The sequence below is a fragment of the Oratosquilla oratoria genome, chromosome 26 (assembly GCF_046742065.1).
Source record: "Oratosquilla oratoria isolate Oo_2021 chromosome 26, ASM4674206v1, whole genome shotgun sequence".
NCBI classification, from domain to species: domain Eukaryota; kingdom Metazoa; phylum Arthropoda; class Malacostraca; order Stomatopoda; family Squillidae; genus Oratosquilla; species Oratosquilla oratoria.
Genome location: NC_134802.1, coordinates 15,629,613 through 15,646,884, shown reverse-complemented (window position 1 = coordinate 15,646,884; position 17,272 = coordinate 15,629,613). Strand labels below are relative to the sequence as shown.

The following is a 17,272-nucleotide window of genomic DNA, read 5'->3' as shown; positions in this document are numbered from 1 at the left end:
TTCTAATATTTCACCCCACCTGATTCCTTTGCTTCCAATTACCAACAAAATATTTGAAAGCTATCCCTACTTACACTCCACACCTTTTTCATCCCATGATTTTGTCTGTCATCAGTGGACAAATGTCCCCTCACTTTATTTCTTCCCCTTCATTTGTTCATCAGTGGTGAAATAATGACCTGCCCACACACAATTGCTCCCTCTCCTCCTTAACCTTTCCTCTATTCCCCCAATTCTTCCTAGTTATTCTCCGATATATTTACCATGACTACATACTTGATAAAACTGTAACAAATGAAATGTCATACTAATAAAGGTTTAGTCCTCACATGGTGTTTCTTTACATAGACTTGTCAGCAACTGCTTATTACACACACATCTATCCTAAAAAATAGCCTGTGCTATAAACAAAAACTTATATCTATACACATTCTATCAAAATTATAGACTTAGGGAACCTGGACATTATACTACATCTATGAAAATAAATGTTCTGGAATGAATTGTTATGACACATATCTATCTGAAGATAATGAAGTGTAAATAGTACAACATCTATGGTAGTTCAGTTTTAATAATGGCACTTACTTGATGGTGTTTGGTTGCTCCAATCAGTCCAACTATTGAGATGATCAGTAGAAAAACTCCACATGCTATAATGCCTGACACCAGCGACAAGGAAGAGACAATGGAGGTTCCTTTTGCATAGGCAGCCACAAAAATCAGCACAAAGGCTACCAACTGCAAGACAAAGGAAAATTTACCATCAGATGAGCCTAAAATCCATACCAATCTATATGTTCAGCTTACTCCTTCTGTACTATGAGAACTTATTTGATTACATTCACAATATAAGTTTTTTGCCCATGCAGTCACTGGGTTTGAATACACCTTTTGTTATTCAACTGACGCATTCTCACTTTCGTGATATTCATAATTGCCCAGAGGAAATGTTTGTTTATACAATCCTTATAATCACATATTTCTACTAAGTGATCCCACAAGCAAGCATATCAAGAGTGCTTCACAATCAATATTATTGGAATGTAGCCAGATTGTTTTAAGAGGTTTGTCTATATTCTAGTTGCTGCCAGGCTATCTTAATTACTTGCATATGACCACCCCTTGTAACAATGGAATAAATTCTATCCCAACTATCCCCTTCCATATTGGATGGCACTTATCCTTTTATTGCAGCCATACATGACCCGACCCCTTTAGCAGCAAAAGGATTAAACATAAGTTCAAGAAAATGTATGTCAAGGATATTGTATAACTTTACCAAAGTCAACAGCTTCCCAATACTAAAATAAGGTCAATCAATTCCTGTTCCCCACAGATTTCTCTTGCAGGACACCAACAGCTCCCAGGTAATAATGACCACTGGACTTGCCCATAGGTAACTCAAGGAAGAAATATTGTGTTGTTGTCTAGGTATTGAATAAGTATGGTGGGGGTTACCATGATGGACAGTGAAAAATGTGGAGTAAGGGATGGAAAGAGAGCTGGCTAATAGGGTTGATCAAAGAATGTCAAGATGATTTGGGTATATGGAAAGAATGAGAGCAAAAATAACAAAGCCTATGGAAAGTATAAATGGATGAAGGGAATACCAAGAAAGAGTTGGACAGAAGAGGTGAAGGGGGCACTAGATGCTGTTGAGCATGGAAGAGAATACAACAGATAGGAGTGAAGACCAGAGAAAGGTTACAAACTGATGAAAATGACAAGGCCTGGAGGTGTCCTCATCTATTCTGTAATTTTCAAGTGGATGAGGCATATGTATGTGTGTATGTGAAGGGAATCACCATACAATAAAGCAACAGGGGGGCCTGGCCCCACTATAGAAACAGTGCATCATGCTGCACTGCCTCTGACCCAAGCAGTGTCATGGGGGATGGGGATGATCTTTCACCCATAAGGTGCTAATACAGAAGGCAAATGTATGGGTTTTTGGATAAGTATGGTATGACTGTATGTGTATCCAGCCCCCCTCTAAACAATTTTTTTTCCAATTCTAAGAGAAATTTCCAAGTTTTCAATGAGTCTAGGATGTCTACTGGAATGGGGACACTTTTGGGGACATATCTGTGCCAACATGTAAGGGTTTTGGGGGTTTCAGGAGGAGATTTTCAAGTGACAACAATGATGTCAAAGTCAGTGCACTAAGAATCCCAAATTATCATGATAAGCATTTTCTATTTACTAACAGGTATACTTTTGCAATTATCTTTCATTTTCCACCCAAATCTATTCATAACAAAGGCCATAGGCCTGGGCTGCTGGAGGCCAAGCACCCCCAACATAGTCAGTACTTGTATAATGTGAAAAAATCCTTTTGATATATGTATGTAGAGGTATATGTAGAAAGACAGAACCTTACCATGTCTCAAATAAATCATTTAAGATTTGTGGTAGGTATAATGAAGAAAGACAGTGAGAACTGTGAAGAGAGGAAGAGAGTGGGGGGTGGAAAAAGTTGGCAGATATGGTAGATCAAAGAGTGCTGGGATGGTTTAGGCATATACAAAAAGAATTTGTGAGGTATGACAGGGTGAAGAGGGCACCAGATGGAAGAGTCCTGAATGTGTATTGAGCAAGGGAATACAAAAGATGGAAGTAAATAGTGAATGATTGTAAATGAATGATAAATTGATGTGACCCATAGGATCATTATTCTTTTCTGCTCTGTAAACTTCAAGTGGATGATGATGATGATCTGGGTGCAGGTGGGGGGTTACCATATAATGAAGCAGTGGGGCTATTAGGCCCTACTATGGAAGTGCTTGTTGGTCAGCCTTTGACCCAGGCAGTGGGGCAATGGGGGCAGAGGCAACCCTTCAACTATATGATGCTAAGATGAAAGGAACAATGAACGAGTTATGGGTGTGGGATGGGTGAACACTGACTTAACCATCCTTACAAGGGTTAAAGAGGCTTATCTAGAATAGAAAAGGTACATGACATTACACTGCTAAGTGTGCCAGGCAAGGTTCTCATTCATATGTTGTTAGAATGGGTTCATTCACATGTTAAAGTTTCAGACACCCACAGTCTAATTTCCTTCCCAATAAGTCAACAACTGATAGGATTCTAGCACTTCTCTCGTGGAGCACCAACATGAGTTTCAACAGTAAATTGATGGGTGAAAAGTAAGCTGGCATCTGCATTGTCAACACAGAGGTGCTGAAAACCAAAAGTGATGCAATAATCTATGGGTTGCACAAAGTATTGCATGTCATTTCACAGCCTGGTACTATTCCCTCTGACTGGAAAAAGGGTCTGATGATCCCTACCTAGGAGAAAAGGTAAAGGTAATTACAGTATAACACTTCTGAGTGTGCTAGGTAACGTGCTCACCTGTCTAATGCCACTATGAGTTTGTTTGCATCTGCTAAAATTTCATAGGCATGAGCAGTCTAGATTCACACACATTAAGTTAACAACTGATCAAATTCTGCCACTACAAGTTCTTGTGGAGGACCAATATGAACTTCAACAGGGGTTGCTCAAAGCCTATATTGATTTCAAGAGGGTAATGACTCAATGCATCATATGGTATTCTGGGATCTTTAGTCTTGTGGGATTCCTTCAAGGATTATGAACTTGATGTCTGGCTTACGAATAGATCTTACCATGGAAATTCAAATGACAATCTTCATCTGCATTCAGCAGATAACTGTAAAATGATAACTAATCAATCATCAACAAGTCTGTTTTATCCATCTACCAGGGGCTTCTTCCCCTTTATAGGAGAGGTAGCCAAGTCAAAGGCATATCCACTACCCTTGTTTCCCTCCCATCTTCGCTCCTCATGGATGAAGAGTCATCCCTTTCTCCTGCACACTGCCTGTCATAAGGGAGGTAAGAATTCTGTCACCATATTTCCCATGGAAGTTGTAAAAGGCAACAAAGTGAGACAGAGTGATGGGACTAGGTATCCTACTCTGTAAAATTAGCCTACAAGAAGTAAAGTTTATTTTATAGTAAACCAACACATTTCATTGCATTTTTTTTATTACTGTCACTTATATTTGTTACACATAGATTTGTGACAATTCATCAACTACCTTGTTTACTTCAAAACACATCTTTTCAACCTAGCATTCTATCTTATTTTAGCAATTGTTCTAATCTGTATAAGTATGTCTGGGTCATCTTTGTGACTATCCTGCAGTTGCTAAATGTTGTGGTGGGTTATCATCAGTCATCTGCACAGGTGAGCACCTTGATGCTTTGCTCTAGATTTGGTGTGGGGTTGACAACGTGTGAAGAGGTACAGTACCCTAGTAGAGGTAGTATTTCTTGTGGGGACTCCACTGTACAATCTTTTGATCCCAGGTATTTGGTTTGTCTAGGATTTTCTGCATTCTCTTGCACATGAGAAGTTTGTTAGCCAATTCTTTTAACTGCTGTGGCTATCTGTCTCAATGATAATTTTTGAAAATGTTCAAGGATTCTTAATTATTATTATTATTATTTTTTTTTTTTTTCAGAAACTACATCAATGGCCCATATACAAAGACATTCACAACTGGATCACAAAGAAAGCTAAGACTGACCACCAAACTTCCATCTCTATAAAAACCTTAACCATCAGCCCCACAGAAGAATCCCTCTCATGAGAAACAAGAACCACAGAATCAAACTGCTCTGGATGCAACCACCACACAGACACAGAATACCATCTTGCACTGCCAAACCCTTGCCATACCCAGGCAACAAAACAATACTTCTCCCTTGAGTGACTTGTGGGCTGATCCAGAAGTTGTTACCAGTTACATGGGAGCTGTGGGTCTCCTGCAAGAGAGACCTGAGGCAACAGACTGAATGTTTTATTTATGTCTATTGCTAACATTACCACCAGCTGTTGCTGTTGTTGTTACTATTGTTGTTCCTTAGACTGTCTGGCAAAGCAGTCCCATCTCCCTGTGGAACACCATGACTGTAACAGGGTTTTCCCACAAATCCTTTGTAGAGTGTATATTGTGTTGTTGGCATGCATGATTGTGTATAATGTAGTCTTCCATAATGTGTTGTATAGTGTGAGGTGAAGTGTTACATCCTGGGCAGTTGTCTGCAATGTGGTTTTCCAGCCTCCTCTGGTATATGTCTCAAGTATGGCCCAAGAACAGTTATGATCTGATCATAATACAAGCCTGGTGAATCAGGGCACCAGGCAACAAGGTAATTGGACCTTTCCCTCAATCTCCTTGTTGTTTTAATTATACGAGTACTGGTCCCCTGAGGTACAGGTAAAATTTGGAATCAATTAATAGGTGACCCTAGCTGCAATGTAGCATTCACTATAACAATATGTTGATATTATTGATGGCCTGCTACCTTCTATCCTGCGGTACTTAATACTTACTCTTACCCTGGGATGGACTCCCCCTTTATTGTCCTACACTTGCTGATACAGCTGTAGAATAATGTACATACATACATACATATACCAAGGCTTTTTCCCCCTTACCAGGGAGGTAGCCAAAAAGGGGAAGGCATAAAAACACTCCCACCCATTTCATCCCTAAATACACTCCACACCCCTCCCAACCTCCCTCTCATCTGAGCACCTCCTGGATGACGGGTCATCCCTGCACCTTGCCCACCGCCCTGGGTCAGAAGCAGTGTCGCAAGACACAGCACATCCACAGCAAGGCCGCTTCATTTAATCGGCGACCCCCCCTCTCCGTCCCCCCTTGCATATAAGGCGAGGACGGGGAGAAATCCCTTTAAGCTGCGTCAAAATTTGCTCACACATACTACCTCACCCCCCACGCCCATTCCTCCTCATGCAATCACATCATCATCCATATACAACCATTCTCAACTCACCTCTGTCTTCCGTCCTCTCCCTTCCTTCCTCAACAGACATTCCCCTCTTCCCCAAAGCCCCCTTCACCCCATCCATCCACCTCATCCTAGGACGTCCCCTCATGTTCACTCCCTCCACATCTGCCTTCCATACCTCTTTTACTAGTCTTTCTTCACTCATTCTTTCCATGTGTCCAAACCATCCTAATATTCTTTCATCAACCCTATCTCCCAGCTCCTTTTTCACCCCTGTTCTCCTCCTCACCTCCTCATTTCTCACTCTATCAAGCCTAGTAACCCCCACCATACTTCTCAGACACCTCATCTCAAACACATTCAAACTCCTTCTCTCTTCTTCTCTTATGTTCCACGTTTCTGCCCCATACAGTGCTGTTGGCACAATCACTCCTTCATACAGTGTCCTCTTTGCATCCATTCCTAAATGTCTATTCCTCATTACACTCTTTAATCCACCAAGGCATTTACTCGCTTCTCTCAATCTACATTCTACCTCCACCTTCACTCCACCTTTTCCTGCTACACTTGCACCCAAGTATCTAAAACTATCCACTTCCTCCAGTCGCTCTCCCTTAATGTTCACTTCCAGTCTACTGCCACTTTCACCCCTTGTACATCTCATCACCTTACTTTTACCCACATTTATCTTTAGCTTTCTTCTATCACATACTCTCCCAAACTCTGCCACCAGCTTCCTCAATCCCTCCTCCAATCCTGCCACAAGCGCAGTGTCGTCCGCAAACAACAGCTGGCTCACCTCCCACTTTTCTCCATTTTCTTTAACCATCTCCAATCCCTGACCCACTACCCTTGCATTCACCCCATCCATGTATAAGTTGAACAGCCAGGGCGACATAACGCATCCTTGACGAAGTCCCACCTTTACCTCAAACCACTCACTCTCTCCATTTCCAATCCTGACACAAGCTCTACTACTCTCATAAAAACTCTTGACAGCTCCCAAAAGCTTTCCGCCTATCCCATAAATCTGCATAACCTCCCACAGTGTAGTATATCATTAATGGTAATACACTGATATGGTACTCACTCATACTGTTTTGGTACCTTTTAGCATTATTTTGTTGTTTCTGATGCATAATGCAATGTTCCTTATTATGATGGTGCTCAAGTTTTGGTCTCAATATCCTATGTGCTATGAACATTTTAGTAGTATTAGCAAAACTATAATTATGTTTGTGTGTCATATGTAAACAGATTGGTATTACTCAAGACTGTCTCCGGTCCCCTTAACCCCTACATATGTTGTCTGTGTAACTTAGTGTAGAAAATCGGTCTATTGAGGACACAATGGAAATAAGCTTACATGCTTTTCTGTATTATCCTCGACATTTGTAATTGTTTTTTTCAAACTATGTGTTCTTTTCATTTTCTGCTCTTCATGTATATTGATTCAATGCCAAATAAAATTATTATTATTTGTATTTCTGAGGTGTCAAGTTGGGTATATCGTGCATGTATAGATTAAAGAGTCTGTCTCATGCTGCTGTTTTGTGCCAATACAAGCAGCAATTTGAAAGTGAAACTGTTGTTTGTTTACCATTCAGAAAATCCACGAGCCTTCAAGAAGTGTAAAGTTCAGAAGAGCAGGCTAAGTGTGATGCAATGTCCAACAGCAAGGCTTGGGTGACATGTGAGCTTTTTATTGATTTGGATCAATGAGGTGTTTGGTACTTCTGTGAAAAAATATTTACTTGAGATGAATCGGCCACTTCATGTCTTGCTTGTTATGGACAATGCTCTTACACATCCTCCAGTTCTAGAAGATGACCTTGATGAATGTTCCTCAAGATCAAGTTCCTGCTTCCCAAAACCACTCCTTTACTCCAGCTCATAGACCAGCAGGTCATCTCAAACTCTAAGAAGCTCTACACTAAAGCACACTTCGAGTGTTGTTTTGAGGTGATGAGAAGACCAATCTCACTCTCAGAGAGTTTTGGAAAAGACCACTTCCACATTGTTGCCTGCCTCAAGATGATCGACAAGGCATGTTAGGGGGTCAACAAGAGAACCCTTATTTCAGCTAGGAAGAAGCTTTGGCCGGACAACATCGTTGAATGCAACTTTGAGGGGTTTAAAGGTCAACTGAGAAGGTTTTCAAAGATGTGGTGGATTTTTGTTAGATGCATGACTTAGTCACTTTATGATAAAATAATTCAAGAACAAATCTTAATTATTAAGCAATGTGATAAAAAGGCTTATCAAAATATCGGTAGCAGACCAACTTTTCCTTCACTGATCTTCGACTGTCTCTTGTAAGGCTCTATCGGTTGTGACGTCACTCGCGCTGTTTAGATTCTGATGCATGCCATATGCGTGCACTATAAAATGACATGCTGCGCTGTTAATTTGATCAGTGATCTGTCATATTTCGTGTGCTAGCAAGGTTTTATAAAGTATTTAGTTAGAAAATGGTTTAGTGTGTAGCCACAAATTGCAATATAGATTCGACAAAACTTCTGCTTCATATGGACTTCATTTTAATTCTTTTCCGAAAGATCCTGTTCGCAAAAAGGACTGGATAATTCGGTGTAGATAGCACAAGTCATGGAAGCCTGGATTCAAGGTAAAACTCTGTTCGGCCAAAAAAAAAAAAAAAACACTCGGGACCCTGGTCACCAACAATCACGAAGGCTGAACTATAACATGTCTGCATGAGCCCAATGACAATAGGGAATGATTGAAAGAGGGTAATAATCCCAGTTCACACTGTCAAAGATTTGATCAAATTTTCATCCTCTCTCCTGTACAATGTAATAAAATTTAAGTCTTTCATAGTGTGAACCTGGCATTTCTTGTAAACTAAAATACAAAGTGTAGTAAAGTGTTTGCCAAGGAAGGAACTGGCATGTTGAACTGGTAGATGGGAAATAGTAGCTACTACCAACACAGCACCATGTTTTTAGCTTTGCACTCGTTTCATAGATGTAATCTGCTTAGCTATCATGCACCACACAACAGCCTGCTTATCATCTTGCTTTCAGGTTCAAAAGCACACAAAGAGATTGAGCTCATAGTATCGCAGAAAGCACTTCTCAGGGATATTGGTCAGCTCTTGCCTTGTCAACAAACATCAGCACTGGAACTGTATCACAAGGTTTTGTGCTTTTCTCCCAAGTCCCATCATTTCAATGAAAATTCATGTAAAAAGCAGAAAACAGGGGAAAAAAAGGAGAGGCGGGCTATATCTTATCCCAAAGCCATAGCAGCTGTTGGAGAATGAAAACAACTGTTGTTATGTCATCAGTGCCATAGCAGTGGAAATGTAACTACGACATTGAAAAGTTCATCTGCTATCAGGCACTTTTAAGATCATGCTATTTGGATAAAATCAAGACTATAAAATGCTAGAAACAAGCATTTTAGTGTTCTAACTTCTTCTAAGTTGTATTTTCATATGTGAAATAACAAAAAATAAAGAAATCAAAAGCCTTCTCAGTTGACCCTTAAGTCGGTGCCTGTGGAGCCTGTAGTCAACAAGATTATGGGTAAATTTTTAGAAGTGCACAATATAGCAATAGAAAATTATTAATTTTGTAAATTATAATACATCAATGTAATATGCTATTTTCTTGGCGGAAATCAATAACAAAAGTTGCTAAAACTGTTTTATTAACGAAGTTGCAGCGATTGAATGATACACCATGTTTGTTTTGATAGATGCTGAGGTTGAAGAAATGAAAGGATGATAAATTCGTCTATTCTAACCTAATTAACCTGTGTAACCTAACCTATATTTAGTAATTCAGTACCTCAAATTCTAAAGATCATCTGGGTCATCAGCGTTGTCACTGATGCCGACGGCCTAATTGTTATTGTACCTCAGGCAATTAACAGACGATGGCAGAACCACGTGTTCTCCCAAAAAGTCCAAGGAAGCCCTGTTGTCTTTGTATCAGTGCTTATTAATGTCACCTGGAGTTGGAGAACACCCAGTCCACAATGTGAAAGCCATCGTCTAATTCATGGTGACTGGACTGTACTGTTTCCTAGCAGCTTCATTCATTAGTAGATTTGCTTGTAACAAGATTGTTTGTTATTTATTTCTGCCAAGAAAATAACATATTACATTCATGTATTATAATTTAAAAAATTAATATTTAATTTTCTAATGCTATATTGCATAGGTGTGCACAACTAAAATAATACCAGATTGTGTCTTTGGTCACAATCTGTTTGTGGAAGAGCATAAACAGGAGCTGACCACTGAAGATCTTAAGGAGTTGCATTTTGTTTCACAGCAAGAAGTTGTTGTTGTTGTTGTTGTCGTTCCCTAGACTGTCTGTCCGAGCAGTCCCGTCTCCCCAAGGAAGGCCACAGCCGAAACTGGGTTTTCCCACAAATCCTTTATAGAGTGTATGTTGTGTTGTTTGCGTGCATGATTGTGTATAATGCAGTCTTCCATTATGTGTTGTATGGTATGGGGTGAAGTGTTACATCCTGGGCAGCTGTTCACAACACGGTCGTCCAGCCTCTTCTGGTAGCTTAGAAGTGCTGGGTGGTGACCGCATCGCAGTCTGGCCAAGTGGACTCTGTCCTTTCGTGGGAGAGAGGATTCAGAAGGGTGGATATCAGGGGGTCTGGCATGCAGCAGTGTGTTGTCTTTCAGTGTGTTAATGGAGCGGTGAGTGATATGATTATGAATATGTTTCCGGAGGCTGGTATTTGGTGGTTGTGGAGGAAGAGAAGAGAGTATCTGTGCGTAATAAAGGTCTTTGGGTGTAGTTTTAATGTTTCTTGGTGTGTGTGGGTGTTCTGCTATGTAGTGTAACGGGTGTGATGTGTTTGTGGTGGCTGCAGCAAGTGTTTGTGTGCCTCTCATGTCGAGGTGGTCCTTGACTTTGAGGACTTTTGTTTCATGGTGTAAATGGTCTGTACGTGATGTATTTGTGCAGCCTGTAATTGTTTTTAGGGCTCAGTGATGAATTATGCGAGTCCTGCATGGGCTCCTAATCTCAGTGAGACACACCACAACACCCTTCAAATCATACAGCAAGAAGTTGTGGAGATTTCTTCAGGGGAGGAGAAGGCAACAGCCTCAGCAGAGCAACAACTTCCAGTGCAATAAGGGAGATGCTTAAAGCATGGGAAATGGTTTCATCATACATTGTGAAGTATCACCCTATATAAGGCAGTGGCTATGCATGCTACAAATTTATCTAATAATAATGCTGTCATATTTCTGCCAAATTTTTAAGCACAGACAAAAACAAATGTCCTTAGAAAACTTTCTAGTGACATAGGATTTTAAAGAAACTGCCATATGTCAATGTTTCTAAATGATCTAAAGCCAGTTAGTCAGTCGAGACTATCATAGCAGTGAGTGAAGAGGAATCTCCCTTGGTGGAAGATTTTCCTGCTTCACTTCAATAACCACCCACCCCCGTCCCCGTCTCCCTTGCACTAGGATCGACCTTTTTTACTTCATAAATTGCAACAGAATTTATATTTATTTTTCATTTTGCTAAATATTTATTCATTTCCAGGTTCATTTACTATACATTAAAATATTTTTATTGTACATCTTAATAATTTAAAAAACTATTTTAGATGATATTACAAATTACTTTTGGGTATTTCTACTTAAGCATGCTATACATTATTGTATTTTGTACTCATTTTGTAGATTATAATACATCAATGTAATATACATTTTTCTTGACAGAAATCTATAACAGAAAAAACTGCTATGCAATACACTTACAAATGAAGCCACAACAGCTGATTGAGAAGACACCATCTTTGTTTTGATTGATGCGAAGGTCAAAGAAATTAAAGTATGATAAATTCATCTAACTTAATCTAACCTAACCTGCATTTAGTAATGTGGTACCTGTAATTCTGGAGGTCATCAGGGTCATCGTTGTCAGGGATGCTGACAGCCTGTTTTGATGTCCAATTGGACTGCAGGGTGTAGAGGAGTTTCATAGCTTGAAGAAAAGCATGAAGCTCAGCTCTGTAGCACTGTTTTAAAAATATGTGGCATGGTAATGTCACTTGGAGTGGGAAAACACCTGGTACACAACATCAATGCCATCATCAATGACATTGATGGGACTGGGCAAATGACAATCTTGAACCTATCATCACAGCTCTGTTCAGTAGTGTATTTGCTTAATTTTTCTTTTATTGATTTCTGCTAAAAAAAAAGTATATTACATTGATGTCTTATTATTTTACAAAATTAATATTTAATTTTCTATTGCTATATCATGTAGGTGTACGCTTTTAAAAAGAAATACTTTATTTTCTATTTCCTCTACATAATCTTGCCACTTTGCTTTATTGTAGTCTGTATTTTTTTTTTAATATAGGGTTTCCTTTTCCTTCTAGATCTATGCTGAGGGTTATCTTTTTAGGGAAGTGGTATCAAGGAAGACCATGGATAGCATTCCATGTTGTTTATAGCTGGAGTGAGGATTAATTAGAGTTATAGAAGCAAGTAGATAGTAAAATGAAGTTAAGAAAAATAGGCATTTGGCAAGAAATGCAAAGAGGCTGCGTAAAGTGTTGCACCCACAGCACTATTAGGAACAATTAGGAATACAAGGTAGGCACTGATGAACAGACAATGTTTTTGTAATGAAATGTTCGAGAAATATGATGGATGTTACAAGAATGAATAGAAGTGGTGGTGAGGCACAGAATGGTGTGGGGTTGAGAAGGGATCTGTAAGGCAAGGTACGGAGTACTGAGATTGGTTGGGCGCCATATGGGAAGAATGAACAAGGAAAGCCCATCAAAAAATATGGAAGAACAGACAAATAAAGAGAATTTGAGAGGAAGACTAAGAAAGAGATGGAGGATGGAGTGAAGACTGAAGGGGGTTTTGGATGCAGATACGGTATGTCTATTGTGCTTGATAATTTGAGTAGATGTGGAGGGGAGGGAGTCACCACATGATCAAGCAGTGGTGGTTGTTAGACTTTCCAGTACAAGAGATATGCTTCACTGCATTCATTTCAATTCAAGTAGTGCAAAGGCTGACCCTCCATCCTGAGCTGCTAAGCCTAAGGTGCTTTCACTTGGCAACTACACCCCTTTAATAGGGAGAACACATCTTAGAAATATGTATTTCCATTTCTCATTTACACATTTCCTTCAAAGTCAATATTAACATATTTATGATATTATAATAGATATTCTCAACAGCCATGACTCACAACTCTAGTAATACCTTACTTGTCACCATTCGGTTTTGCATTTAGAAAGAGAATAAACACCAGTGACCATGTCATGACAAGTTTCTCATTCCAAATAAATTTTCACTTAGAATATCTCCAAATGTCTCCAACTTTTAGTAGCCACCTCATACTTAAGTTAATTGATTCATTGGTCATTAATGAAAAAGGTAATTGTCAAACAGCCAGCAAGACAATATATTTGAATATCAATATGGAACATGAACCAATAATTAAGATAGAAAATCTGTATTTCAATATTAAAACCTATATAATTAAAAAGATATATAGGAAAATATATACTACTTTCGTGATGTACGAGTTTGATTTGGAATAAATTACTCAAAACAAATTAGCGAAATGCCATATCCTGATTCCATTCAATACTTGCGCCAATCATACAAAAATTTACAAATATTCCCTCCTTCAAAAAATGTGTATGCTTGCAATTTTTTACCTTTTGACACCCTAGTCACTACCTTGGAAATGTCAATGCATAAGAAAAAAATATCTTGTTCATAAATTTCATACGTGGTGCACCTTGACAAATATGATTATTCATTATGTCACTTTTCAATGCTTCTAATACTATCCCTATAAATCTCAACCTTAGTTATAAATAATACATACCACATATACTACATTTAGTGCCAGCAAGGAGTTTTTCGAACACGTAAATCCCCCACACATGGTGACAATCTTATAACCTCACTACACAGGTACTCAACGTATACAGTACTGATCGATGAACTTCAAAGACGACATAAGACTGAAGTTAAAAACAAAATAAAATCGACACAAGACATTAGTAGAATCTAAACATTTCTTTATCTTTTAACTCTATTTAAGTTTCCTCTGATACCTTTGAACTTTATTTCTCTAACAGCAGAAGACATATCAAAATACTTATAGTGTATCATTGTGATGCCGTGTGACTCGTCGTAATAGATAAGATAACTTGTAACTTATACAAAATTAATTTTCCTTTGGATATTCTAGAATATATATATATATACTATTTTATATATATATATATATATATATATATATATATATATATATGTATATGTATATATATATATGTATATATATATATATATATATATATATATATATATATATATGTATGTGTATATATATATATATATATATATATATATACACAGTGTATATATACACAGTATATATGTATATATATATATATATGTATATGTATATATATGTATATGTATATATATATATATATGTATATGTATATGTATATATATATATACATATATATATATATATATATATATATATATAAATATATATATATATATATATATATGATCATATTAAATCATGTCAACCAAGCCCTGAAATATTGCACGCCGTCATAAAGATATACAATAACAAAATGGTAATTTTTCTTCACATTCAGGACGCTATAAACATTAGTGACAATCGCCACAATCGTATGACATTTCTGAATCGGCTATGAATGTGGTTTCACGTCGAGCGATAGAATGGTTGCCAGGCTACCAATGTGCACCAAAATAATCTTATTAATTCGAAAAGGAGTGCAAAGCATTAACATTCTTCCGAACAACATAGTAGTTATACGAGTATATCCACTGTAGTTAGCACTTGGTTATACTATTCAACTGTGTGTGACACCATCGGTAGCGAAAAGATTTGAAGTTTTCCTCTGGACGCAAAACAAATTAATTCAATTGGGAGAAACCTCTTATCTACGATTACGTAGATTAAGTCGTTGACCAATGTTGTACTTAGAATTTCATTCTAGTTAACGCCCTTTTTTTATCACCTGGGTCAATTAGGGCTCTCACATCAGGGATGTGGGGGCATATGCCCGTGGGCACTTAAGGGAGGCGGCATTTCTAGCGTGGACCTGCCGCTCACAAGGCTGACAAAATAATTATTACAGAAAATAGATCAAAGAAGCCCTGAATATATTACCGTAATCGACAAATTTTTGCGTTTGAATAAACAAAATATATTTACCCTTACCCCCTCTACGATAGGGACAAAATACAAAATTTAAGATCTGTTTAATAATTTCCCAAGCCAATAACTAAAATGTCTACATGAAAAAATGTTAAGTTTGACTCCAAATATAATTTTTTTCTTTTTTGTTTGTTTACACATGCGCAGCTGATTCGCGGTTTTGTCGCACTGTCGGAAAAAACCTAGTCCCTGTTGGGGTTTTTTTACTCTAATTTTTTTTTTACGAAACATTGATAATGCCGATAGATGAAACCACATGGATGTTCGGTATTCAATGTGTACTTATTCCACATGGTACTAATCTCTCAAGGCTATAGACAAGGCAAGCCCCAAGTTAAAGCTTGCATTCAGTACTTCAATGATTTCAAAAATAGATAGGCCTACCTATGTAGTGCCAAGATTAAACAAGAGCATAAACAAAATGAAAGACTATTTCGTTGCCATGTCTGCATTTTCATATGCTTTCGTTTTTGCTTGATTTACACTTATATAGCCACTTAGGGCAGGAGAAATAACGTATTCCCAATTATAAAAATGTGTAATAAACAAATTCAAAGGATATGTGATTTTGTAACGTTTTGGACGTTCAGGCCTATCGGCCTATTAGATTTAGATTTTAGATACTGTAATTTTAATTTTAGGCTGTCTAGACCAGCGTTTCTCAATCTTTTTACCCTTGTATAACCTTTAGATTAAATTGCATGTCTCAAGGAACCCCTGCGCAAAAAAAAAAAAAAAAAATATATATATATATATATATATATATATATATATATACCATATCTTTCTCATTTTATTTTCATCGTAATGATAGGTTAGATAGGATGATGTCTATATGACATTATTACAATAACCAAGAATATGTCGTGTGTGTTTAATTATATTACGTATGTGAAATTAAATCAAAATCAAAAGTGCATGAGCTTACCTCACCTTGTTCTCGCGGAACCCTTGGGAACCTTTTGCGGAACCTTAGGGTTCCGGGGAACCCTGGTTGGTTGAGAAACGCTGGTCTAGGCTATAGTTTTTAGTGTAGGCTGTGTAAGTGTGAGAGAGTGAGCAGGAGGTGGGCGAATACATTGGTTTTCTGTAATCACAATTACTGATTACTTTCATATGAGTAATCGATTATATTTTGGACTACTGGGGAGGAAAAAAAATACTTCTTATGCCACCAAAGCGTGTTCTGTTTAGTGGGATCACATACTAAAAAAAAAAAAAAAAAAAAAAAAAAAAAAAAAAAACCACCTCCATTGTGAGGCTAAGAGTGAAACTCGTGTTTTAAATGAGGATCTCGTGAGTGAATTTGAAGATACTGAGAAAGAGGAGTCTAGGGATTTATTCGAGGAGTTTGAGACTAATAGGGAAAAGAAAGAAACCAGTGATCAGAAGGCTAAGGAGGGTAAGAAAGTAATTGTGAGGGAAGAACAGGACTTGAATATATTCAGAGAAGCGACTTTGGTTTGATTCCATTTGGGCACTTACCATCTAACATCAGTGATACCCTTGTTTCTATTGGAGCTGAATTTTTTTCAGAATTCAAAAGGACCCTTTGTTACTGCTATTAAGGGTAGAAAAAAGACTAAGGCGTGGTTCTACAAGAAACTTGCAAAGGGTAAAGGCTGAGCCCTTACATGCTTAAGTGCCGCCCCCGGGGCAAAGTTCTCAGTAACGCCCCCCCCCCTCTCCCATCACCACTTACTATCTCCACCATCCCTTACAGCCTCTTTTAGCTATTAGCTTGCGAAATAATTAAGCGGATATTAAAAATTATTTTTAATGTCCCTATTGTAGAAAGGATAAGGGAACAAATATTTCATATTCTATTGATTCTAACGCAAAATTCGTATATTACAGTAAATATTCAGGGCTCCTTTGACTTTTTTTTGTTATAATTATTTTGTCAGCCTTGTGGGCGGCATGTCCAGACTAGAATTGCCACACCCCTAAATGTGCCGCCCCAGGGCATATGCCCCCCCCCACTCCCCCCATGTGAGGGCCCTGGGTAAAGGTAATATCGTGAAGAGAACCAAACTGCTCTATTCCCCATCCAAAGAAACAGTATATTATTTTAGCTGTGTTCTACTTCAGCACACTCCAGAGTATGTAATTTCGAAGTTCGAGTCACCGGAAGGATTTAATAGTGGAGGGAAGTGGAAGGACAGCACTCCAATACCTGTATATGAGGGTACAACCTGACAAAGAAAAGCCTACCTTGCATGGAAAGA

General features: G+C 38.1%; 1 protein-coding gene across 5 annotated transcripts in view; it reads right to left on the bottom strand.

The window, feature by feature from the left end:
- Window positions 1–13,795, bottom strand: part of Tsp97E (Tetraspanin 97E) — a 119,577-nt gene extending 105,782 nt beyond the window's left edge. For all 5 annotated transcript variants that reach the window (XM_076209362.1, XM_076209364.1, XM_076209365.1 and 2 more), the window contains exons 1-2: window positions 13,665–13,795; window positions 589–741 (exon numbers count right to left, since the gene is read on the bottom strand). In XM_076209362.1, coding sequence (XP_076065477.1) covers window positions 589–741; window positions 13,665–13,724 — 213 coding nt within the window. In that variant the 5' untranslated portion in view covers window positions 13,725–13,795. The remainder of the gene's footprint in view (window positions 1–588; window positions 742–13,664) is intronic.
- Between the last annotated feature and the right edge of the window lie 3,477 nt (window positions 13,796–17,272).